At 47.0% G+C, this 24,985-nt stretch overlaps 1 protein-coding gene and 1 non-coding gene across 4 annotated transcripts in view; both read right to left on the bottom strand.

Annotated features, from left to right (window-relative positions):
- TMTC4 (transmembrane O-mannosyltransferase targeting cadherins 4) overlaps nt 1-21,639 on the bottom strand; it is a 63,616-nt gene extending 41,977 nt beyond the window's left edge. For 2 of the 3 annotated variants that reach the window (XM_032402679.1, XM_032402680.1), the window contains exons 1-5: nt 21,270-21,384; nt 15,756-15,971; nt 11,347-11,462; nt 10,018-10,234; nt 4,066-4,153 (exon numbers count right to left, since the gene is read on the bottom strand). In XM_032402679.1, coding sequence (XP_032258570.1) covers nt 4,066-4,153; nt 10,018-10,234; nt 11,347-11,462; nt 15,756-15,917 — 583 coding nt within the window. In that variant the 5' untranslated portion in view covers nt 15,918-15,971; nt 21,270-21,384. Of the gene's footprint in view, nt 1-4,065; nt 4,154-10,017; nt 10,235-11,346; nt 11,463-15,755; nt 15,972-21,269; nt 21,385-21,470 lie in introns of those variants that run through there. The other variant, XM_032402677.1, reaches the window with a different exon arrangement.
- Nucleotides 11,034-11,140, bottom strand: LOC116631819. Its single transcript, XR_004299271.1, has one exon. It is a non-coding gene; the product is annotated as a U6 spliceosomal RNA (small nuclear RNA).
- Nucleotides 21,640-24,985: the final 3,346 nt, after the last annotated feature.

Here is a 24,985-nt window from a genome sequence, read left to right as displayed (position 1 = left end):
TACCACAATAAAAATAAGGGGAAAAAGTCTATTGGGGTTTAAATAATAGAACTAATGCTTTGCTTTTCACATCTGCTAGGGAACTCCCACTGGTATCCAGGACATTAAAAAGTCACAAGAGAGGAATCTGGTCGCTGTGCATTTTCACCTTAGGATGGCACTTCTTGAAAGGCAGACTGTGTTAGAAACTGTTTCAGAATCCTGAAAGCAGACAGTGTGGTGAAGCGGCCTCGCCAACATTTACCACGGGGAGCGATACCACCTAGGAGTCGTAGGGAGGGAGATAAAACGAAGGAGATGCCGTTCAACCTTCTAAATGGTTGTCTTCCAAACCTACAGAGACCTGGGGAGAGGCAGAGCCCCAGGCCTCAGGGATGGTCCCACGTGGGCAAAGGGCTGGAGAGGAGGCAGTGGGGGAGGGGCGGGAAGCAGAGTCAACTGTTTTAATTTTAGAAAAGGTGTCTTTTTTAAAAATTGGGAAATGAGTTCATAGTTACTGTCTGGCTTATTACTTATGTATCAACTGCATTCTTTTGTCTCAAAAATTCTGTAAATTTATTCTAGTTGCCTATTCCAATATTTTGAGCTTTTCATGTTTGTTAAATTATATTATTACAGTTTGGTGTTAAATTTTCCCTCCCACTTCTATAAGAAAAATATTAAGTCATTAACTATTCACTTGTTTCATGTAATGTTGGGAGGAAAAAAATTCTAAGGAATATATCGTCTAGTTGTCTGAGATAAACCCAATGTTTTAAAGATTAAAAAAGCATGTCATCAAAATCTGTTGATTCTTAATCTGGTAACTCACCTGGCCTTTAAAAAAAAAAAACAAACCAACTCTTCTAAAAAACAAAAAACATACAAAAGTGGAGATATGGCTCTAGTGACTTTTATGTCCCCTAACTTAGCTTAAATAATTATTGACTTCTGGCTAATCTGACAACATGCTTCCTGCCTCCTCTCAGAGTATTTTGAAGTAAATCCCAGACATTATACCATTTCATCCATAAATATTTCAGCATGTGTTTCTAAAAGAAAAGGATTGTTTTTTAAAACATACCTGTGATGCCATTATCATGCCTAATATTTTAACAATTTGTTAACAGAATTGAATGTGCCTCCTGGTTTGTTTGTTTGTTTATTTATTTAAGAGGGAGAGAGACTGCATGCGGGGAGGGGGTTTGGGGAGGGGCAGACGGAGATGGAGAGAGAGAATTCCAAGCAGACTCCGCCTGAGGGTGGAGCCTGACATGGGGCTCCATCTCACGACCCTGAGATCATGACCTGAGCCGAAATCAAGAGTCGGATGCTCAACCGACTGAGCCACTCAGGCGCCCGCCCCCCACCCCCGGTTATTTTTCATGATGGTTTTGATAAACTTTGCCTCATCGGTCCAATGAGTACAGGGAAGCAGATGAGCACAAGGCAGCTGGCCTTGGCTTTGAAGTGAGTTAGACTCCAGTGAGTTAGACTCCAGTGTGAACCCAGTTCTGCCATAAATAGCTATGTGACCCCCAACAAAGTTACTGCAACATCTGGAAAAATGGGAAAGTAATTCCACCTACTTTAAAGATTGTTACATAATTGAGAAAAAATATATATACGTATATATACAAGTGCCCATAGACGGTCAAGAAATGGCAGCTATTATATTAACAGCAAAGTCATCTATGTTCCTAAATAAAAACTGCTGGAAACCCCTGTTAATCATTACTAAAAAAATTTTGGAACCACTCAGATGGTGACAGCTACCGTGGGAATCACCTGTCTCAGAGCAGGGCAAACTTTGCAAAGGACCAGGCAGGAAGTGTCCCAGGCTTTGAGGCCAGCTGGTCTGTAGGGACGCTGAGAAACTTTGCCATTGTAGGGCCGAAGCGGCCAGACAAAATGAAAATAAATGGGTGTGCCTCTTTCAATAAAACTTTGTATATGGACACTGGAATCTGAATTTCATGTCACTTTTTATATGTCACAAAAGGTTATTACCGTTTTTTATTTCCCAACCATTTAAAAGTGTAAAAAGCAGAGAGCTGATGACGAGTCAAGTGCAGGCAGCCGGAACACCGTTACGTGTGGCATCCCCGTGCCGGGCAGCCAGGGCCCGATGCCCGGAGGCCCCCATCCTGCCCATCCACCGCCTGCCAATCCTGCCTGTCCTCCAGGCTTCTTTCAACTCTCCCAGTGGCTCCCCAGGGGAATCCAGCTCCCCTGACCCAGGGTGCGCCCCCTCCTCTGGTGCCACAATGAGGGTATCCAGGATGCCAACCCCATGGTCCTCACGCAGCACCTACTCCGGACATGCCCCCTGTGAATCCCTTGGCACATGGCCTGGTAGGACCAGGAATGGTGATGGACAAGAAAATGGGGAAGAAAATGAAGAAAGTTCATAAAAAGATGCACCAGCACCACAAGCATGACAAGCGTTCCTCCTCCTCTTCTTCCAGCACGGACTCTGACCGGATACCGAGCCTGGACCCTTCCCTCAAGCCTCTCCAGGTCCGCTCTCCCATCAAGCTTCAGGTGCCTTCTCGTGCTGGGGAAAATTAGCCCTCGCGTCCCTCCTCCCTCCTCCACCAGTCTGAGCCTTCCGCTGGCTGCGTTCAGCCAAATGAGAAAGGAATTACCATGGGCCAGCAAAGACCGTCTTTTCACTATCGGGATAGAAACTTTCAGCTGAGTTTAGCAGGAGAATGATTTTTTGAGGACAGTGAGACCTTTGAGCTAAATGCTGAAGATGAGTTTAAGATCTATAAAATGTGATTTTTTTAAAAAAAATTCTTTTGAATACTCGTGGTTGCGAGGTGTTGTGGAAGTTTAATTATGGAAAAAAAGAAACTGCACCATTTTTGCAGTGGTAAAAAAATATGTAAAAATCACTGTTAAAATTTGCCGCAGTGACCGTTAAATTAGATAGTTTAGATAAATTAGATAGCTCAATGCGTACTTGGAAAAAACAACTCATTCTTAGCTTGTGGGCCACATGAGAAGGGATAACAGGCTGGATTTGGCTCCTGGGTCCCTTCATTTAGTAACCCTGACATTTCCACTTCACCAGCCCCAGCGCACAAAATTCTGAATGAGGGCTCTGCTCTTCATTATCAATAAGAGATAAATTCACGGGAGAAACCAAAGTACAAGTATTAGTATATGACAATAATATGAAAGACCTGGCAGCCTGGACCACACCTGAGCTTTGAGAAACTCTGTGGAAAAGCCTCAAGCAGGCCAAGGTCCACGTGCACTCCTGCTTAAAGCTTAAAAGGCTCCACTCCAACATTCCAGAGGAAATCATCCCACTCACCTTCCCTCTTGTCCCCTTCCCCCAAATAGAAACCATTAACTGTGAGATACAAGGAGAGTTCTACAATCCATACACTTCTGACTTCTCCAGGTAACAGAAACTGAGTGTAGAACTTTTGCTGGAGCTTGTAGGCATGACAGGTACATAAGCTGAATTCATCACATCCAGTGTCTACGATAAAGCAATTGGGAAGGTCCGACTTGACTTGGGGATGACTGGAATCCATACACTGAGCAGACTCAGACAGGGATTTTGCAGCATCTCGGTCAATGCACCTGCTGTGCCGCCCCAAGCCATTCCTCCACGTCCCCCCCCCACCCCAACACACACACTCAATGAGCCATTTCAACTCCAGCAACAAGGACTTTCTTTGTACATATTAATACCAATGACAAAACCAAGAATTTCATAATCCAGGTCCATATCCACAGCTATTCATTCATTTTAGACTTTTTCTATTTTTCTCCCGGAGAGGTTTTAATAAAGAATAAACAAAAGTGTTCTTCCCCTGCAATTTTACTGCAAATAAAATGACAAAAATCAATCACAGCTGCTTTAGGGAACAGCAGAAACTCTTGGTTTCACCACCCTAGAAGGCTCCCGTGTGAATGCTAATGTATGAACTTTGTATTATTAAAAACGCAACGGAGTAAACACGTAGCTGAAGAGAGACCTTTTGGCCCACATTCTCTCAAAATGATAAAATTATATAAACCGATAATTTCCCATCTCAAAATTAAGAAGGCAAACATCATGCTTACTTTCTCTAAATGCTTTACAGTAGCCAAGGAAAGATAACAGAAAGAACAGGGCCCCAAGGAGGTCTGCGCGGCCGACAACACCAGCAACCTTGAAAGAAGAAGAAAAAAAGATTTACATAAAAAAAAAGTTAAAAAAATCCTAAACTTAGGAAACATAAAAAATTTCTTAGAAATGAAAGGCAAAAACCTTACTAGATTCTGTCATCTATTAAAATGACTGTGCAACAGTCCTGTGGTCTTATCTTACGATAGGGTTTTCTTTTCCCTCTTTGGACTAAGACTTGAGCTAGTTGCTTCCGAGAGATCGGGATGGGCAGGATTGTGTACCGCTGGCTGTTCTGGGAGCAGGAACCCCATCACAGCACCCTGCACCCTACAGCCCAGACACCTGTGCTGCTGATAGCCCCCGAGTGGATTTACAACGGAAAATGTTATCAGCTCAAAGGGCAGAATATTTAGTAAAGAAAATTTGATTGGAGACATGGAGGAAAGGTGGGAAGTAAATGTGAAAAGTCATCAGGCAAACAGAAAAAGGTAGAGGAACAATCCCGCAAAGCCACCTCTGCCACTGTTCCTCCCTTCAAGACCAAAACCGGTTCGGGGGGGTTAACCTGGAAAGCAGAATGCTTCGAACGTGATTGAGAAGGAAGATGAAGACAGAAGAAAATGTCTACCATTTCTTTCCGCTATGACTGCCCTCTCCTTCTTTACCTTAGTGATAACAAAGCAATGTAAAATTTGTGTCTCACATCACATCCAGTAACCGTTCTCCACACATCTCCTGGCAGAGAAAGACAGAAAACTCCACTCGGGAGTGTGGGTCTGGCTTACGTAGCACGCTTGGCTAACCAGCACTTGGAGGTGACATACCAAAGCTCTACTGGGCTTCTCTAGGTATTACTCCAGTAGCTGGTAAGTTTATCTTAAAGGACGGGGACTATGAAATGTGGGACAGAATAAAGACGAAGCTATAAATGGAGGTAAGAGAATAAACAATTAACGTGCAATTACTATGTTTACATTTGATTCCCAACTATGTGGACAAGCAATGGCTAAAAAGAATGCCTTTGAGCAATAATTTCCCACTACCCTGGCTAGATATAAAATGCTGGAGGTGATTATCCATTTTGATCGTTAATTTCTGACAGCAGTGCGCGTGGCAATGCAAGGTGTCACATGATTGTTAAGACTGAAGGAGCTGATGAATCCAACCCACAGGGAAAACCCTCCCAAGAAGGAAGCTAAGGACAAACAAAGGTTCAACAGATCTGGAACAAGCATGCCAATATGCCAGAGGGTTAAGCAGTACAATGACTTCATGAGTGCAGGGACCACGTAATGGGAGTTCTTGAATACTCCAGCCTGCAACTCACTCAGTCAGGGACCCGGGAAAATCGGGCTGCAGGTAAACTGAACAGTGCCTGGCACGCAGTAGGTGCGCCTGGCACGCAGTAGGTGCGGGCTCACTGTTAGTTCCCCACAAGAATCCTGACGCATGCTTCTGTAAGCAGCGGGGGCAGAAAGGAATGGACAAAGGCACCGGAGCTCAGGACGAGAGGCAGGTGTTGCGGTGAGGGCACTGTGGTGAGTGACAAAGCCAGGACACCGAGAGGGAAGGGAGGGGCATCTTCCATCTGCACCTATCTACAGCGCCCGAGGATGGCCCTGAATCCCAAAGCCTCACAGAACATAAAGTAATCCAAACCCATGCAGAGAAGCTTATCCAAAGGGATCCCTAAAGTAAGGGGCTCAGGAGAAGCAGAGGGTGGGGTGGTGACGGGTCGGAAAACAAGGTTTACTGAAATGAGTGAGGGGAGGGAAGTGTTTGGATAAATACCAGGGATGAGGCCAAAACAACCAGCCTTAACCACCTGTTACCTAGATAGCTAAGGTACATTTAAAGACCTGCACTAAAATGAAGGTTAAACATGATAAACTTATTTTTTTTAAATGTATATTTATTTATTTTAGAGAGAGATAGGGCATGCATGTGCGTGCGTGTGTGTGTGTGTGTGTGTGTGTGGGGTGAAGATCAGAGGGAGAGGGAGAGAGAATCTCAAGCAGACTCCACACTGAGCACAGAGCCCAACGTGGGGCTTGATCTCACGGCCCTGAGATCACGACCTGAGCCGAAACCAAGTGTCAAACACTCAACTGACTTGAGTCACCCAGGTGCCCCCATGATAAGCTTATTTTTAAACAAACATTCTTTGGCTAGTTGGTGAAAATACTCCCAAGTGCTTAAGCAATTGTACATGACATTATCCGACATAAAGAAAAACAGATTTTAAAAAGTATGGCAGGTGTTTTAAAGTAAAAAGAGATTTAGTCCTTACAAAGAATTTTTGACATCATGATTAAAGACAGACTTCACAGAGAAAACATTTTTAAGGGCTATCCAAGGAAGCACTGAGTCCACTTGTTTGGGGAATGGGCAAGACTATAGAGAGATTTTATTTTTCTTTTCTGATATTTGCATAGTATGTATTTCTAGGCAAAGGTCTTTATAATAGCCTTTGTAGGCTATTCTCTTTTTCTTACAAGTGAAAGGGAGCAGACTCTGCCATCCTCAGATATGCCACTTTGGCATATTGATTATTTTGAATTAAAGGTACTTGAGAAATAGCCAGTTTCTCAGAAGGACGATCTGACCATCCTTTGTCCCCCTGAAAGCAGGAAATAAATCTCTCCTATGAAAAGCACCCTCCCTCTATTAGCAGGCTAGAAGGCATCCTCATCCCCAGAAGTAGGGAGTTTAGGGCCTGAGAAGGATACATAAACAACCCTTGTTACTTCATTAATTCACTACCCCAAGCGCAAACCCCTTTGTCCTGCCATTTCTTCACAAATTTAGAAATCCTTCCTGCTTTGGACACTTCTTTGAATCTCATATTTTTATGGGGCTCCAGTACATTTTATGGGGCTCCAGAAATTAAATTTTTCTCCCATTAACCTATCTTATGTCGATTTAATTATAAGGCCAGCCAAAGAACCTAGGAGGGAAGAAGGGAAAATGTTTCCACCCCTACAGAGGTAACCGTTAACACTCATACTGGGGTTTTCTAGAGAAAATTCCCTCAAATCTATAGAGCAGGTCGTGTTGTTTCCCCACTAGGAACAAATTGCATAGGGGTTGTTAAGAAGGAATTAGAGGAAGGGAAAGTGGGAATCTTCCCTACCTAATACCTTCAGTATTAAACTCTGGGTTTGTGCACAGACAGAACTCCTAAGGAGGCCTGAGTTTCCCTCTTTGATACTAAATCCAGGCAACTTGAAATCCTTACCAATACTTTGAGGAAAAGGAAAACCTACGGTGGCACTGGTGTCCTTGGGGTCTCCATCCTGATGGCCACAGACAAGGGGCTAGGCAACCCTCTCCTTTAGCTTTCCTCCCTCCCCTAATGCCTGGCCTTATATGCCTACAAATACCCCAGAGTGATTTGGGTGGTATACTTGAAAATGAGAGACATCCATATCAGTTGAAAAGTAAAAACACTAATTACAATTATTTCATTACCCACTGGGGACGGGGAGGTGGGAAGACTGAACAATGCACCATGGTTTGCCTGGGACTGTCCCAGTCTTAAAGTGGAAAGTCCCATGTCCCAGAACCTCCTTAATAATGGGCAAAGTGGGTGGCTGGTCACCCTAGAAGACTGGGAAATTCAGGTTCTTATTTGCAGTGGACAAAAACATTCTCAATGCTAACATCAAGAAGGTGTAAAGACACAAAACACATGAATTTAATACAAAGAAATTTATATTACTAAAACCTGCAGGGGCCCACACCGCCATTGCTTTCCCTTAATAAATGTAAAGAGAAGCACAATAACCACCCAACCCCCAGTCCTCATTCTAGATCACTGTTCAGTCTGGGGGCACTGTGCCAAGGGCCGTCATGTCATCCAGAGTCCACCGCCCAGGGCTGCTTCCCCAGCCCTGGGCTGGGGGCTTCAAAGGGCTCTCCTTCCACCTAGCTCCTTGGGTCCTGCTTTCTGCTTATTTTTAAAGCTGGGTTAAATGTAGAATGGGGGATAACGGGGAGGGGGGTGTAGATAGGAGGAAACTGAATACTCCCTATTTGCCAGAACAATGAAGGATGAACATACAAATTATTTGTTTTAAGAATGCTAATTTGGGGGTACTTGGGTGGCTTGATCAGCTAAGCGTCTGCCTTCGGCTCAGGTTATGATCTCAGGGTCCTAGGATCGAGCCCTGTGTTGGGCTCCCCACTCAGTGGAGAGTCTGCTTCTCCCTCTTCACCTGCTCATGCACTCTCTCTCTCTCGAATAAATAAAATCTCAAAAAAAAAAAAAATGCTAATTTTAATGACCCATAATTTTTTCTTGCAATCTGAATTTTAATGACTTTGATGGAATGGAGGGGTGGGGGAGATGAAGAGATTTTTCTCAAATATTCCCTTCTCTCCTACAGCCAGACCTTCCTTGGCTTCTTTTTAAATGCTTCGAGTGTAGAATTTTCGGGTTAACATTTTCCCAGATTGCATTTACTGGGGCATGGGTGTGTTCCTGTGTGTGTGCATCCACTTGTACTTGCTGGTATTTCAAACTTTTCTATAAACTAACTTCTCAACATTTAAAATCAGAATTTTAGAAAAATTCCTTTGGTTACTAATTCAAATATTTCATTTTGCTTTAAGATCCCACTAAATTAGATGAGGACCCAAACTGTAAATCTGTACTTTTGCCAGAAATTCCCTATTTCTGATCAACGCGTACACTATTTCTGGGTCCCAACAAATACTTAAGCCATAGGAGGGCTCACATGGAAGCAAATTCTAATTTGCTCACAGTTACATATAAATAGTCTATAACAAATCTCTTACAACAGTTTCCAGATTGTCAGTCCTCTGAATTTGCTAAAGTAAAACATTATGAGAATTTTTTTTTAAAAAGCTTTAAAGTGATAAGATACTAGGAGAAGGTTGTGATAACAGCTCTACAATCCCCTTCATACCGAAGAACAGCGTTTAACAAAAGCAGATGCTAAAGGGAGAAATTCTGTTCAATATTTTGAAACTCACTTCAAGATGCTCAATACATTTGGTTAAACGTGGGGATTTAAATACACATGAAATGCAGAAATCCGTTGCGGAGAAGTAATAAGGACCATGTACTATTTTATACTAGGTACTTTATGCTCACAGAATGAATGGCTAAAATCAAATCTTTCACCTCAGCAAACATGCGACTTTCATTTTCAAAGGGTTCCATGGTAGTGGGGATTGGGTGGTTCTTGAAATTCCCACACACCTAGTTAAATCCCAACACAGTGTGTACCAAATATATTCAGCAGCAGCTCAACAGAATAAAGGCGTGGCCCACAGGACAGTAAGGTTAGGACCCTCTGCCCCATCACCTGGGCCACCTGGGACGAGTCTTCCAAGGGGAGGAGAAGAATGCAGGTGGCGAAGAAGAGAAGGAAGGTGGGAGAGTTCCTGACCAATCCCCAGCACGGAGTGGGAACCACACCTTCCCAGGGCAAGTCAAAGTGTGCCGGCCTCTCCTCAGTGTGAGATTTTAAGTTCTACCCTTAGACAGCTCTCAGCGAACGTAGGAAAATTACGTCCGACCCTTTGCAGAAGACAAGTTCCTCGCTTCTGGCCTTTAGGCCCCCAAACCAGGCAATGTTCACCATTTACCCTTTCCAGTGTGGTCATATAAGGGAAACAGAAAGTATCACCAGAGATCCTATCATACGGTGACGACAAAGTCTTCACCCCCCCCGGGGACTTGGCATTTTTCATAAGAGAGACCTGTTGGATCCGCAAATAATTGTTTCAAGTGTCTGGCAGGGTGTAGCACCGTATCCTTTCTACCGCGATAAGACTATTCGAGGGAAGCCTGTTTTAGGGAACGAGCCAACATATGACAGGCTCCTTGTCCTCACGCAAGGACAGACGCCACGGACGGACGGACGGACACTACTTACACACTCCGTGTGCACCGGATGCGTGGCGAATAGCAGAGCGGCCAGCAGGGACGATCTGGGGGCCAGGTTCAACCTCCGGCCTCTACTCGTGTACTGCAGGCCGCCCAACAGCACGGAGAAGACATCCACCATGAGGACAGAGATGCCACCGTGCAGGAGGATGTTGATCACGTGGAAACTCATGGGGTGGAAGCCTCCAGACAAATAGTAGTTAATCCTGTAAGTGAAGGGGGTTCATACCAGATGCGCAGAAGCGTGCAATAGGAAACGCAAACCATCTGAAGGAAAACGCTGGTGAGTAATAGTATTCCGGGCAGAAGAGGAGGTTTGCCGAAAGTGACAGCAAGATAAATAATGCCTATCAAGTGAGGAAGGTTGAAGAAAGGGTGAGAGCATATAATTAACTGCAGGGGGAAAAATGGAGGAGAAGAGCATCTCAGAGGAGTGGGAGATAATGTGGAGAGGAAAAGCAAAAGGAAAACTGGACAGATTTTTAAGCGCTAAAAAGGCCAAGGTAATATAATACAGCACACATTCCTCCTGGCTCCCCATAGGGACCTGGGTTTAAGATAGTCCCGTAACTTGCTTATCCAAAAAACAAAAGCACTCCTTGATAGTTCGTCCATCAGCCTTCCATCCCAACAAAACACAATTCTCACGGTCAGGGATTCTTATTCCTGACTGCCGCTCACTCCCCAGCCGTTCTAATTCATCATTTCTCTGCTTCGGAGAGATCTGTACACACGTGTTTAGTGCACCTGAGAAACAGCTACGAATGGGAATTTTGGTGAGGTGAATAAATCTACCTAACGCAAATGGGAGGGGGAGGGGGAGGCTGAGAGTGTTTTTAGCTTAATTTTGTTTCCGCACATTGACTTGGTAATAGTAGGAAGATTTTTACCTTATTATTTTCGTAGCGGAAAAAAACCCACAATTTCATTAGATGCCACAAGCTGCCTTGACTCACACTTTTTCTCCAGTGTTAACCAGCAAAGGCCCAACCTCCAAGAAATGTGCAAAATATGGAACGTTTCCCTAATGTGCACGTCATCCTGCACAGGGACCAATGCTCATCTTCTCTGTATCCTTCCACTTTCAGGATCCGAACCGGCAAAGCCAGCCCTGGAGTCAGGTTTCCTCATGCACATTCTCTCCATCTTCCTGTGACCTATTCCTAACAGCTGGGATTAGCACGTGCTTCTTGGAGACCCATATGAGTGAGACCATATTTTCCCCCAGGATCCCCTGGCTCGACTCCCCCCCCTGCACCGGGAGGCTTATCACATTGAACTTGGTACAGCATCCCACACAGCCTGCGCCATCACCTACCTGAAAGTGAGGACGGTCAGAGGGCGGTAGGACTTGTGGCTGGTATTGCTGCTCAGCCTACTGCCCCAGAAGTCATGATGCCACAGGTCCCCGAGGGGCGTCTCTGCTCGGAGGTCCTGCAGGAACGCAGCAGAAGGCATTCTGAACAAAGGAGTCCCTCCCCCTCCCCCATCCCGCATCTCAGCCCTCACGGCAAGCTCTTCCTTGGAGCTGCGCATTCCCCTCTGCTCCGTCCCTCCCACCAGTCCTGGCCCAAACCACCATCATCTCTCCCCCAGGATACCGCCAGGCCTCCCAGCGGATCCACCGCGCCCTGTGACATGCTCTCCAGGCTGATCTCTCCAAAACGCAAATTGGGTCACCCGCCCTACCCTGCTTAAAACACTACGATAGCTGCCCTCCTCCCCCAGGGCAGAACCTACGTCCTGATGTGGGTGCCCCAGCCCAGGGTGCTCGGGCTCCTGCTGAGCTCTGCCTGCTCATCTCCCTCAGACTCTGACCTTTGTCCTAACCCCACTCAGCACCTGCTGCCACCTATCCCAAAGGCTTGGCACGCATAGGTGTCCACCGGTTACCCTCAGCTCTTCACAGCCCAGTTCCTCCCGCCACTCACATCTCAGCCAGCCAGCTGTGACCTTCCTTAGCTGATGCAATTCCCTTTCCGTGGGTCTCCCGGCATCTCACACCTGTCCTTACAGTGCCCGGCACGCCGGCGGTTTATAATCTCTAACTCCCATGTGTCTGCCCCACGGGACTGAGGGTCCAGGAGGCCCGGCCACATCGTGTAGGTGGGGGAGGATACAGAAGGTGCTTAATCTACGCGGAATGAACTAATGGATCACATAGCTCTTTCATATTCATAAGGTAATTTCCCTAAAATATCCCAGTTAAAACATGAGTGGACAAACACATATTGTTTATTTTTGATCATGAGCTAAACAGAAATGTTAAAGAAAAAACAACTTCCACATAATTTTTCTTTTTTAAATTTATATTTATTTTTTTTGTTAAGATTTTATTTCTTTGAGAGATAGAGAGCAAGCACACAAGCAGGAGGAGAAGCAGAGGGAGAGAGAGAAGCAGGCTCTCCACCGAGCAGGGAGCCTGATGTGGGGCTCAATCCCAGGACCCTGAGATCATGACCCGAGTTGAAGGCAGATGCCCAACTAACTGAACCACCCATGTGCCCCCCCATGTAATTTTTAAAGATAAAAATCATTAAATATTAAAAAATGATACCTATCTTACTATTAAGGTAATTTAATTTGGTCCTATACTACAGATGCTTAAAAATGCATCTTTTTAAAAAACATTTAGATGTAAAATTAGGGGTGCCTGGGTGGCTAGTCAGCGAAGTGTCTGACTCTTGATTTTGGCTCAGGTCATGATCGCCAGGTCGTGAGATTGAGCCCCGTGTTGGGCTCTGTGCTCAGAGTGGAGTCTGCTTGTTCCTCTCCCTCTGCTCCTCCCCCCACTCACGCTCTCTCCCTTTCTCTCAAATAAATAAATAATAAATAAATAAATAAATAAATAAAATCTTAAAAAAATGTAAGACTAAATTGCTTAAACTGTGTCTAACAAGAAGAGGCAGACAAGGCACCACAGAGTAAGCAACGAAAGTGAATGTTGATTTTCTGTTTAAAGCGTAACGAAACAGGGACATTTTAGAGACTAGCAATTATGACATGCTATGCACCGCACAGTGTATCAGTCAAGACTCTTCGTAGCAGGAACCAGAATCAACTCTGATTAACATAAGCAAAAAAGGACTGCTTTAAAGACGATGGCAAGGCTCACGGACTCCCAGGTGGGCTCCCAGGTTTGGGGCGCCATAGCCAGAAGCACACCCACAGATCACACCACTAGACACCTTGCTGAGGCTGCCCAGCTGCCTCCAGATCCTGTCCTCTTTGTGTGACTAGCTCCTGACTCCAACAGGTGGAGTCTGCATCCAACCTGGACAGTCTCGGCAGCTTCTAACAACCAAGGTGGGGAAAGCCTCAAGCAGAAATGCATCCAATATGGCCAGCCCAGAAGAGCAACCAGGGTCTACAGCACCTGGGGGGAGCTCAGGAAGTATCACGACTTCAGTCCTTACTGACTCAAAGGGCAAGGCTTGAGGATGGGTGATAGAGGCAAAGCTGGTCACCCGATACCCACTTTGAGGGTGAATTTCCCTTCCATTGTGTATCAGCTTCAGAGTCCTTAAGCATACTGACTCCTTTTCTAAGAGTCAGTTCGAGATTTCATGATGGTCTCGGAAACCACCCACTAATTTGGTTGGCTCAGTTACAAAACTGGAAGTCCCTTTTCTTTTGCATTGTCCCAGAAGTACCTCTTCACTTGTGAAGGAGCTGGGCGGATGCTCTTTCCCTCCATTTGAGCAGAAAATGAACACCAACGAAGCTCTAAATATTTGATTAGGTGTAGCCTACACACAGCAGGGTGCACTACAGGAAGAAAGGTCAATTTTTCCTCATAATGATTTATGGAAAAGACGTGTGCCTGAAATTCCCGCTAACTCCACTGTCTCAAAGAAAATCATCATCTCAATGAAAAAAGGCAACTCAACACTACAAGGAAGCATCTGGAAAACAGTCTTCAACACCAATAAAACCCAGGAACAGCCTGTTTCACATTACTGTGGGCACCGTGCCAACGAACAGAGCAGAGCCTTTCATTAGACAGGAAAGGAAAAAAGGAGGGCTAGCAAGTTAACAAAGGGGCACAGTGTGATGCTCTAGAAAACACTGCCAAGACAATGTGCAGCAGAGCCACAAAATGGCTTCATCTGCCTTACCGCACACAGAAGGAAGCATTCTAACCGCATACCAGGGCATCCCAAGTACAACAGAGCTCGTGCCTTCCCCTGCCTTGTTCATCAGAGCTCTTCAACATACGTTCTAAGGTAACACCATCTCTCCTCCACTTTGTCAAAGTAGAAGATCCAAGAGGCTCTCAAAGAAATGAAGAATGGGCTTTAAAATTAAGTCATATTCTCATATTTTTGTTCGAAAAGCAACACTGGAGCGATGAAACCACCAATGGGACATACTTGCTGGGAGCTACAAACTTAACAACTCTTGCTTTTAAGCATGATTCAAAAAAGAAACGAACGCTGCGTAACTTCAGGGTGAACCTGAGGAAAATGGCAAGGGAAGAACCTGGATTCAAAACAAACAGCAAGGATGCTGTAGTCTGTGTCCTCAAAATAGAGAAAATCAAGTACAGATAATACGTTACAAACTCAATACCTGCACAAGTCACCCCCACTCCCACCCTGCCCTCGCCCCACAGAACACATGTGGATTTTTCTCAACATTTTCAATATGAGAATGACTTTTTTTTTTCTCATTTAGGAGAATCCATGACTTGATGAACTTTTTTTAAGAGCATTTTTAAGAGCAATTTTAAGAGCATTCAACCACAGTGTTGCAAGGAGTTGCTATAGTTGCATCTACCGCAGAGAAAGAGATTCGTGTATTCCTTCAGGTTCTCTTCAGTGGTTAAGGCACGTGCATAAAGTGTCTGCTGAGTAACTGGCTTGTCACAAAGACTCTAATCTGTGCCATCTCCCAGTTCTTTCTCCTCTGGGCTCTCCCTACATCCAAGTTTCTTGTTCCGACTTCCTTTTAGCTCACTTGAATCTTTTTATTCCCTTCCCCCACACCTATTTCTTCTTCCTTATCTCTAGCTAGTGAAAGACAGTGTCATTTTTCCTGCATCGATATAGCACCCACTGGTGAGCAAAACTGGCTGGGATTTTGCAAACTCAGCAAATTTGAGTCTCCAAAACAAGAAACGAGCAGGAACTGCAGCTTCCACGGACAGCACACTCCTCACCCTCCAGCAGCTGCCAGCAGACTGTCCTGATGCTATCAGCAAAGGACAAAGAAGATGCCAACTCGCTGGCTGCCTACTGCTGAGGACGCACCTCTTGGCAGGTGATCAGACTCATCCATCAAGGTAGCAAATGCATATTGGGGTGGGGGGAGGGGCGGGGAGAACAGCTGTGGCCTAGAATTCTGGAAATTTGTCATAAAACCTGAAAGACTTAGTCTGCAATGCCTTGCAATACCCTTCCTTGCCTTGTAATCTGAGAGAAACGGTCTCTCTGATACACGTGTAGACTGGGTACATGGGGAGGGTACGTGGGGAGAGTACGTGGGGCCTCGGACAGGGGACGTGGGGAGAGTACAGCCTGCGGTCAGGCAGGGGCTGGAGACCCTGCTTCCAGCAATAAAAGGGACCCTAAGTCGAGGAGATGCGACCTAAGAAGTGGGAAATCTAAACACAACAGTGCTTAACCAAAGTTTAACACAGAATTATTCAACGCAAACTTCGATTATTAATGAGAAACAGGCAAATGGTTAACCTAAGTTTACTGAAAAGGAGTTACAATACAGTACCTTATTGTTAATAATAGCTTCAGAGTCATCAAAGACAAAATCTCCATCGTAGCTACGCGCGAAACACACGAGGGAAACAAATCCCACCACTAACTTAGCCCAGAAAGGGGGAAGAACAGAAGACGGAATGATGCGATCCAAATCGGCGTCCAGCTCGGCCATTTTGCAAACTGCCGGCTGCCAGTCTCTCGCTCCAGCATTATGCTGGTTAGAAATCTACAAGAAAAATGACAAGACACAAGTATTCATCAACACGCTGTTAGGAATGTTTCTGCAGTGGGCACGTGTACCTTAAGTGAGTAAGAACTAGACAGCCATCTATGCTGTGAGTTTATAGGCTGTGATCATTACAAACTTTTAAGTTGTGGTTTTCTGTGGGCAGTAGAGTCACCTGGGACACATGTAAATTCGCCTGGGCCCATCTGCCACCTACCAAACCGGAAGCCCTTGGGTTTCTGATACTGGATCATCTTGAGAAACACTGATTTCAGGGAATCCTGTATATATCAACCCCATAAGGTAAGTTGTTTTTATAGTCCTTGAACTAGTTTACACCAAAGTTTAAAAAAAAAAAAGTTAGCATGTTGCTTCATCCTATCAAGAGAAATCAATAAATACTCCTTGTTGGGTCTTAACACAGTGTGTGTGTGCGGGGGGGGGGGGGGACGGGGGGGGGGCGGGGGGGGTGCTAGTGTATAAACATGGTCCTGATTCTGAAAGAGCTTACAGTCTCTCTCAAAACTCAGACACTCATGCCAGTTAGATGAAAATCCAGAGAGAGGGGTTTTAACACAGATGATGAGGCAGGGCCCAAAGGCCAGCTGAGAGGTTCATACACAGAGGAAGGAGAGAACACTGTAGACTCATTGGTTTAGGACAATACCTTAGTCCAGAAAAGGCTGAGCTGAATCCTAAAGGAGAGGAGGAAAAGCTAGTCCAGGTAAGGATATAACCTTCAATGTTGAAGAAAGAGTCAAGTTAAAAATACACTCTTATTTTTTAACTTTTTTTTCAAACAGGCAAAAATGTTAAAGTCAGAACGGGTTGTCTCTCTGCCTTGCCATTTATTAGTTCTGCACCTTGTGCATGTCACCTGCCCTTTTGGAGTCTACTTCCTGTGCCACTCAGCAAAGCATAAGAACTTTCCAGTGGTGAGAACTGCCCGAGAGCTTCCTGCCTTGGAACTTGCCCGAATATCAAACTACCCTGCAAATCACATTTTATCCGTCCCTATTCCCGCTACTCCCTCAACAGGTGCTTTCTTTGGATTTACAGAATCCTGTTTAGCTCAAACTGTTCAGGTTCCAATCTTGTGTTACCTTGGACAAGTTACTTAACCTCTCTGGCCTCAGTTTCCTAGCCTCTACAATGGGGATAACTGTTCTACCTTACGTAGTTGCCATTAAACAAAATACCCACCTAAAGTGATTAGAACTGCTGTCTGGCTTTAATGAATGTTCAGGGGAGGTAACTATGATTACAAGCACTTTCTTTAAGAAGGGTAAAAGCACAGGCACAGAACTATTTCTTAAGATCCCCTTTAGCATTCTGGTTTATTGTCTACACTAGGAAGGGACCTGGCCCCCAGTCTTTTCATGCTAAGGTGGAAGAGAATCCCAGAGCCCTTGATTGGGAAGGCAGTTTAGATGTATTTAGATCCACCCCAGACGATGGAATCAATAAGAAGTCAGCAAAACAGGCCATCTGAGGTCACAGACATCTTTTCTGTAGGCTTTTATCTGAGTGAATGTGGAGAAAGATCCAACAGTCAATGGGACACACCATCCTCTGGTAACGTTGCCCCTTTCCAGGTGCTGGAAAGGGGTCCAGATTACAATGCAGAGAGGAAAGGCTCTGCACCTCCCTCACTGCTGGTCCCTCAAGCTTCTCCCACTTAATGTAACTCACACTCTCGCAAATGCTGGGGGGAAATAGTCCAGCTATTGTCTGCTGCCTTTTTTCTTTTCCACTGAAAGTATAGACCATTGGTGATATCCGAAGTACAGCCGCAAATACAATACAGGTCACCATGCAGGCCCCTACCACTATGTCTACGTTTCAGCTAAAGAAACTGCTACTAAAAAAGCAAAGCAAAACAAACAAAAATGTGAAAAAAAATCACAAAGACCATGCAGTTAGAAAGATACCACGACTTAACACAGAGGGAATAAAACTGTTCTTGGATTTGGAAAATTAATATAGAGGAAAATACATCAGTTTTTGTTGTTGTTTTAAGTAAGTCTCCATTGAGCTCCAATGCAGGGCTTGAACTCCTGACCCTGAGGTCAAGACCTGAGCTGAGATCAGGAGTCAGATGTTTAACCGACTGAGCCACTTACCCAGGCACCCTAAAATAAATCAGCTGTGAGCTGAGAATGGTCACAGAGCTGGTCTTGATGTTACCTGCTTTAGGCCCAAATATTTGAATATTATTCCACAAAAGGCTGTTGTGAGGTTCCAATACCTATACGGGAAGAACACCGAAGCAAGAGATAATCTGTGCTCCTAAATTCACTGTCCTGCTCCACTTTTCATATCAGAGTATTTATAATACAGGTGAATCGTTTTGGTACTCAGGCGACAGCCCGGATATACGGAAGGAAGACTGTGGACCCGAACATCAGCAGTACCCTGGTGGGCCAGGCCCAGACTCAATCGCCAGGACAGTTGAGTCAATCTCAGAATGTTCTCCGCCTCTTCTATTGCAGGGACATCAGGGAACCTAGAGTCTGCCCCGTTCCTTGCCCTCCACCTTACTCTTTTCTGCTGGCCTCCTGTCTCCTCATTGCGGCTTCCCTCCCAAGTCACCAAGGTTCTCACTACTTTGCTGTCCCTGAAAATACTCAAAAATGCCCTTTTCACTGAAGGCATGATGATTAGTGTATACACTGGGATAGTTCAGAAAATACTGTGGATTAGCAAATGCAATAAAAGCTCCAATGTGTTAGGAATCTATGCAAAGTTCTCAGGGTGTCGTTAAGAGCACAGGCTCTGGAGGCAGGCTGACTTGGACTTGCTACCTTTGAGACCTTGAGGATCAGTTCCTCTTCGGCACAAATGGGTACCACTGTATACTTCGGGAGGTTGTCATAAGGATTAGAGGACAGAATGTATGGAAACAATTAGTTCCCCTTACTGTTACTATTTTGGAGAAACTGGTTCCCTGTGCCTGGTCCCTGATCTCCCATCTGGGGAACACTGATGTGGCCATCGATTCTTTATTCCTGCAGATGGGCTTCCCAACCCAGGCCAGCAGTAGCCTATTTGGTGTCCTGATATCACTGAGAAAAAGGTGCCCTTCTTTGGATGGGCCCAGGGCACTGCGTGCTTGGCTGGTGTGTGTATGTCCCGCATAAGCTGCGGAGTGTAACAAAGTGACCCTGCTCCCAACCTCGCTTCCTCCAACAGGAAATGGCCTTTGTTCTGTGATGATCCCAGGCTTGGTGCTCAAGTAGAAGTCCTGCCAGAGTGAGGTGGTACAGACCAGTGGAGCCACCCCTCCACCCCTGTCTGTTCACAGGCCATGAAATAGGAAGGCCCACATTCTGTTTTTCTCTTGACAGGTCCCCAGCTGCACTGTCCCATTCCTCTCCTCCAGGTGTCCTGCTTGGGAGCCTTGGCTCCGGGGTGTGGCTGGATGGTAAATTCACCGTATGAGGTAAAAAGAAGGGAGCCTCATGGAGGCCTCAGCCTCCGTCCAAAGTGGTGCTGCGGCCAGTCTGACCAGTGATAGAGCCGCTGCTTTGACCCCTCTCTGACTCCTGTGCTCATTTCGCACTGTTCAGAATTAACTGGCCCTAGAGGGAACTGAATTTGGAACAAAGCAAAAGGCTCTTTAGTCTCAATTTCGCAAAACTTCTAATATGAAGCCTCTATTGTTAGGGGGTTAAAACAAATTAATCCATCATCAATGGTGAAAAACACCTCAAACAAGGACCCCACCTCCTGAAAACACAGGTCACGAAGCTGTGAACCCTGGGGACCCAGCAGCCTTGGACTGCAGGAAAACAGGAATGGTGAGACTAAACCTAAAGGATTCACCCTGAAACAGTAGCGGTAGCCACCTACTACAGAATATTCCTCCACATGCATGGAAGGGCCTGCTGGCCTCTGGCCGACCTTTCTACCTCAACAGTAACAATCCATCCAAACGCAAGCTGCCCTCTGCCAGGCTGAGCCGAGACAGGGCTTCTGGAAATCAGATTAAAGAACACCATCATTTCTGACCCAGCATCTGGAGACTTGAGCTAGCAGCTCCTTTCTTGGGGCCCTGGAGGTATGGGAGCCTGTCATCTCCACCGCCCTCCACCAGGCAGAGCTGGAAAAAAAAAAATGCTACTCAAAGTATCTTCCTCTTGTGATAGCCTTTCCTCTTTTAAATTCAGTAACAGGCGAGAGCCATGCCTGCCTACAGCAAGAATGACTGGGTGAGGTTCCACATTCACAGTTACGCTGTCCCAGAAAGTTTCCAGCTTGCTAGCTTGTAGCCATTTTCCCATGTAAGTCAGCCCGCATCACTTCACCCCACGTCCATCTGGGGCTGTAGCAGCCACGGTCAGGACTGGACTGCCAGGAGAGGGGACAGAGAGGGGGTCCAGTCAGTCGTTACTGTAACTGTTCCTCAAGGAATTCTCCTCATCCATCTGCTCTTCCAGAGATAACAGTGTTGGATGGTTCACAGCGCGCTGGCTTGATCTTTTTTTTCTAACTCCTCCCTTCTTTTGTGTGTGGTTAAAAAAAAAAAAAAAAAAAAGGAACAGGAAAGGAAGAAACACACACACACACACACACACACAGCCCACAGTCAAAACATCAACAAGACCAGAAGCCCCGCGGAGTTCGCAGGAGGTGAGGCGGCGGCTGCGCCACCTGCTCGGCTTCCCTAAACTCCAAACCCGCACGGGGAAGTGGCAGCTCGGTGGCCCCGGGCACCCCGGCCGGTGGCACGCGGCTCTCCCGCCGCTCCGCTCGGCAGCCAGCGCGGAGGAGTTGGCACTCGCGGCGCTGCAGGGGAGCTGCCTTTAACCCAGGGCAGGCGGCCAAGGGGCCCGGCTGTGCCCAGCCATCGCCGGCGCCGCGGCCAACTGGCGGCCAGGCGCGGGGCCTCGCGGCCAGGTGGCCGCTCCGGGGACGCGCCGCAGGCGCCTGGTACGGAGCGCCCGTGCAGTTGGAGCAGACAGGGGTGGCAGCGTGACCACAGCCCGGGGCGGAAGGGGCGCAGGAGCCCGGGCGCGGGCAGGCGGTGCGCGCACCCTTCACGCCGCGCCCATTGTCCCGCGTGCAGCTTACACCGGGGCGCACGGTGCTCGGGGCTCGCGTCCCCCGTGACCCCGGCCCCGGCCGCAGCCCAGGTCCTGGAGCCAACTCCCAGCAGCACCGCCGCCGGGCCCGGGCCGGCCCGCGGGGCTCGGGGCACGGCGACAGCGGGGACCCCGCGTCCGCTCCGCGCCCAACTCCGCTCGCCTCGCGGCACGCTCGGCCGCTCCGCCCTGCAGGGGCCGCCCCGCGCGTTACCTGCAAGGAGCCCGAGCGGCGGCCGCATCTCCCTCCCGGGCGCGGAAACTCCGGCCGCTCTCGGCGCCCGCCCGGAGCTGGGCAGGGGGAAGGGCCGCCCGCGCCGCGCACCCGCCCTCCCGCCGCGCCCCCCCGCCCTGCGCCGCGCGCCGCCCGCGCCGCCCGCGCCGCCCGCAGCTCCCCACGCGCGCGGGCGCTCACTCTCACACTCCCGCCTCCGCCCGCCCTGTCCTTGCGGCCATTGGCTGCTCCTGCGGTCACTTTCACGCCGCAGCCCGTTCCTCTTCAGCTCATTGGAGGACGCGCCGGTGACGTCGGGCCAGAGGGCGCTAGTCGGCGGCGAAAGAGGCGCAGGGACAGACGGCGTCTGCGGGAGTGCAGGAAGCGGAGTTCCAGGCGCGGAGGCCGGGCGGGGCCCGGCGGGAAGGGGCGGCCCCCAGCCTGGTCCCGGGGGGCGGGCTGCGCGGGCGGGCCCGCCTCCTGCCGTCCGCGGCCGAGGAGCCTGTCCCGGGTCTGTCTTGCGCTTCTAGCGTTGTCGGTGGCGCTCCGCGGAGGGACTGCAGCGTCCCTGCAGGAAAAGGAGCTGGATGAGAACCCTCAGGACTCTTCCTGTCGGGGAGGAGTTGTTTTAAATTTGTGTGTCTCCACGTTCTGCCTGCCTGACTTCTTCCTGTCTGGGAGGAGTTGTTTCAAATCTGTAGGTCTCCACTTTGTGCCTCTCAGAACACAAGTGAAACTGCGTTCTTCCATCCGAGGCCCTGCCGCCTATTGTTATTAATGGGTCCTCTTCCTCGGCTCAGGTCTTCATTCTCCTGCTGATGCACGAACCCTGCTGTGGCACTTCACCTGGCCAGATCCGACATTCAGGCGTCCATTCACCAGTAGCCACTTTGCCCGAAACTTTACTCCCAACCAGCTTGCCACTCCACCCGCCAGTAACGCCCATCTCAGTAGATCACTTTGCTGCCTCAGCAAAAGGAGAGAAACCTTTTCCGTTTTCCGCCGCCTAACACACAAACTTCCTTAAAGCACGGATTCCACCCTCCATTCCCCGCTTTCCCCTCAGTATCACAGAGTCCAGTCTGAGATCAGTCTCTCTCTCTCTCTCTCTCTCTCTCTCTCTCGACTGGATTCCAATCATCAGCATTTAATCAGTCCTAAGCCTTCCTCTGCCCCTCACCCCGCCCTTCCAGCTGCCACCCGGTCCCCTCTCCTACTCCGCATAACTGAAAAAAGAGCTGCCGGTCCCCACGCCTCCCCCCCCCTTTCTAGTCTTCTTGGTTTCCACATTCCGCTGAAATTGCCTTTCCTGTAGTCACCCATAATCACTAAATCCAAAGGACACTCTCCTTTCTCATTTTACTTGATCTCTCAGCAAAATTCTTCCTCAGACACACTTCTTTTGGTGATAGTGGTCTGCTGCTCTCCTGTTTTCCCCAGTCTCCTTACTTTGCTCATCTGCTGCTTGATGACTTCCAAAGGACATATTTTTAAGGTCTCAGCCCTTTCATGCCACAATTTTTCCCTGTATGATTTAATCCACTGCCAACGTTTCAATCAATATATCTCAGATTTACGGTCCAGTCCCTTATTTATCTGAGCTTCAAACCCATTTATCCAGCTTCCCCCTGGTTGTGTCACTAGCACCTGGGATGGAAGACATCCCAGATAGAATGCATGCTTTCACTGCTTTCTCCTCCTCAGGTCTCCCTGTAATAGTGATGGTACTGCCACAGTATTTTCCAAACCCTTGGCATCTAACAAATCACCAAGGTTGTACTTGCTAAATGTCTATCAAGTCTGCCCACTTCTTTCCATTTCCACTGCCATATATAAAAATGTCATGCTGCTGTGCATGTGTCTTCCTAACCCACATTCAGTGATGTCACATTGGCAGATTGCAATTGGTCATTGTGAGGGTATTTACACCATAGAAATTGCCAAACACTATGAATCAGGGCTTAATTTGTTTTGCTGATTGTCTCTAGGCTTAAGAAAGTGATGGGTTAATAATGCAGATTAAACTTTAAAATGTGTTGTGCTTAGTGCTGAAGCTAAAAGATTTTAGTTTAATGGGTTTATTTATACAGGGTAAAAAATAGCTTAACAGATCACATATCAGATTTAGTCACAATAAATTTATTGGGAAAAGAGCAGATTGAGATTCAATCCTTCTGTGAAATCATGGTTGAATTACAAGCAGTGGTTGGATAAAGACACAAGCCTTCAGAAAAATCAACAAAGGCATAATGTGAGAATGCCTGAATGATGCTGCATGACCTGGCCCCGTGGGTCTCATGTGCCTGTCGCCTGTGTTTCCTGAGCTCGGCCACATTGGCCTTTTATAGTCCTAGAGTGTGTTATGCTTCTTTCCATCTTGGGCTGTTCACATACCCTGCAGCACTTTCTCCTGCTCTTCTTGTGACACTTGGCTAACTCCAATTCATCCTTCAGGTCCCTGCTCAAATGTCAATTTCTTAGAAAAGCCTTCCCTGAATTATCTCCCCAAACACCCTTAGGTCCCTCTTTATATGCTCTCATTGTTCTTATCACAAGTGTAACTAACTATCCATGTGATCATTGTATGAAGTCTATCTCCATCATTAGACTGTGAATTCCACGGAGGTAAGGGCCATGGCTGTCTTAAGTACTGTACCCTTGCAGGCACTCAACAATGTCTCTCCAAAAGGAGTACATTTCTGAAAGTCATACTGCATGTTATTGGTGATGCTGGAGTTAGAATTGGAATCTCCTGACTTAACCCAATGGAATTCTACTCCATAAATTGCTGAGCCAGCCATGATCAAAATGTTATCCTACCACGTGCCAAGGAAGAGGCAGGCTCTGTGAATATTAAGGTGAACATGGTGCTGATTCCAACTTTTACAATCTTACGGTTTATTTTTATTATTTTTTTGAAGATTTTATTTATTTATTTGACAGAGAGAGCAAGAGAGCACAAGCAGGGGGAGCAGCGGAGGGGGAGGGAGAAGCAGGTTCCCCGCTGAGCAAACAGCCTGATGCTGGGCTCGATCCCAAGATCCTGGGATCATGACCTGAGCTGAAGGCAGACGCTTAACTGACTGAGCCACCCAGGTGCTCCAATTTTATGGTTTATTAAGAAGTATGAGATGCAGGGGTGCCTGGGTGGCTCAGTCAGTTAAGCAGCCAACCAGCCAACTCTTGATTTCACCTCAGATCATGATCTCAGGGTCCTGGGATCAAGCTCCTCATCGGCCTCCACACTTACTGGGGAGTCTGCTTGAGGATTCTCTCTCTCCCTCTCCATCTGACCCTCCCCTCACTCGCACTCTCTCTCACTCTCTCTAAAATAAATCTTAAAAAAAAAAAAGGTACGAGATGCAGGTTCATACACTGACCCTCCACCCCTTGACTCCCAGGTGGGGGTCACCATCACACATAGAAAACAGGTTGGTCGAGTGCTTACTGTGTGGCAGGCACCGTGCTAAACCCTTTGCATGTTATTTTAAAAAATTCTCACAAAAACTCTAACAAGTGAAAATCATTATCTTAATCCTGTGGATGAGGAAAAAGAGGCACAGAGGTCCAGAGTCAAACAGCCAGTGCATTTCTTTTTTTCTTTTTTAGAAGCCAGTGCATTTTTCTTTTTCTTTCTTTCTTTTCTTTTCTTTCTTTCTCTTTCTTTCTTTTCTTTCTTTCTTTCTTTCTTTCTTTCTTTCTTTCTTTCTTTCTTT

This window comes from Phoca vitulina, unplaced genomic scaffold (genome assembly GCF_004348235.1).
Source record: "Phoca vitulina isolate PV1807 unplaced genomic scaffold, GSC_HSeal_1.0 scaffold5, whole genome shotgun sequence".
Classification (NCBI taxonomy): Eukaryota; Metazoa; Chordata; class Mammalia; order Carnivora; family Phocidae; genus Phoca; species Phoca vitulina.
This window is presented reverse-complemented; position numbering and strand designations above follow the sequence as displayed.